Source organism: Camelina sativa, chromosome 19 (genome assembly GCF_000633955.1).
Source record: "Camelina sativa cultivar DH55 chromosome 19, Cs, whole genome shotgun sequence".
Classification (NCBI taxonomy): domain Eukaryota; kingdom Viridiplantae; phylum Streptophyta; class Magnoliopsida; order Brassicales; family Brassicaceae; genus Camelina; species Camelina sativa.
The window spans coordinates 14,859,833-14,860,829 of record NC_025703.1 but is presented as its reverse complement, the minus strand read 5'-3'; the positions used below and the strand labels follow the sequence as shown (position 1 = coordinate 14,860,829).

The window sequence follows — 997 nt, the reverse complement described above, 5'->3', positions numbered from 1 at the left end:
GGATCCAATGTCTGTAGCTACACCGGAGTTTTCTGTTCTCGCGCTCTCGATAATCGCCGGATCCGTACCGTCGCCGGAATCGATCTCAACCACGCCGATATCGCTGGGTATTTGCCTGAGGAGCTTGGTTTGTTGACAGATCTGGCTTTGTTTCATGTTAATTCGAATCGTTTCTGTGGAACTGTGCCTCGTAAGTTCAAGCAGCTTAAGCTTTTGTTTGAGCTTGATCTCAGTAACAACAGATTCGCCGGGAAGTTTCCGACGGTGGTTCTTCAGTTACCGTCGTTGAAGTTTTTAGATCTCCGGTTTAATGAGTTCGAAGGAACCGTACCGAAGGAGCTTTTTAGTAAACCTTTAGATGCGATTTTCATTAACCATAACCGGTTCCGGTTTGAGTTACCGGGAAATTTAGGTGATTCTCCGGTTTCGGTTATCGTTCTTGCGAATAACCATTTCCACGGCTGTGTTCCGACGAGTTTGGTGGAGATGAAGAATCTTAATGAGATTATTCTGATGAACAATCATTTGAATTCTTGTTTGCCGGCGGATATCGGAAGGTTGAAGAACGTGACGGTGTTTGATGTTAGTTTTAATGAGCTTGTTGGTCCGTTGCCCAAGAGTGTTGGTGGTTTGGTGGAGGTTGAGCAGTTGAATGTGGCTCATAATTTGTTGTCTGGGAAGATTCCGGCGAGTGTTTGTCAGCTTCCGAAGCTTGAGAACTTCACTTATAGTTATAATTTCTTTACTGGTGAAGCTCCCGTATGTTTGAGATTGTCTCAGTTTGATGATCGGAGAAATTGTTTGCCGGGGAGACCTGCTCAGAGATCTTCACGGCAATGTTCAGCTTTCTTGTCACGGCCGCCGGTGGATTGTCGATCTTTTAGTTGTGGTCGTTCTGTTTCACAGTCTCCTCCATTTGTAGCATTACCGCCGCCTCCTCCTCCATCGCCACCTCTACCTCCACAAGTCTACTCTCCTCCGCCGTCACCTCCTGTTT

At 46.4% G+C, this 997-nt stretch overlaps 1 protein-coding gene across 1 annotated transcript; it reads left to right on the top strand.

Annotated features, from left to right (window-relative positions):
- LOC104766376 (leucine-rich repeat extensin-like protein 4) lies at positions 1-996 on the top strand (the record flags this gene model as incomplete). The annotated part of the gene is given in 1 exon segment (XM_010490254.2): positions 1-996. A coding segment is annotated over 1 exon segment (996 nt), but the record flags the coding sequence as incomplete, so codon positions are not given.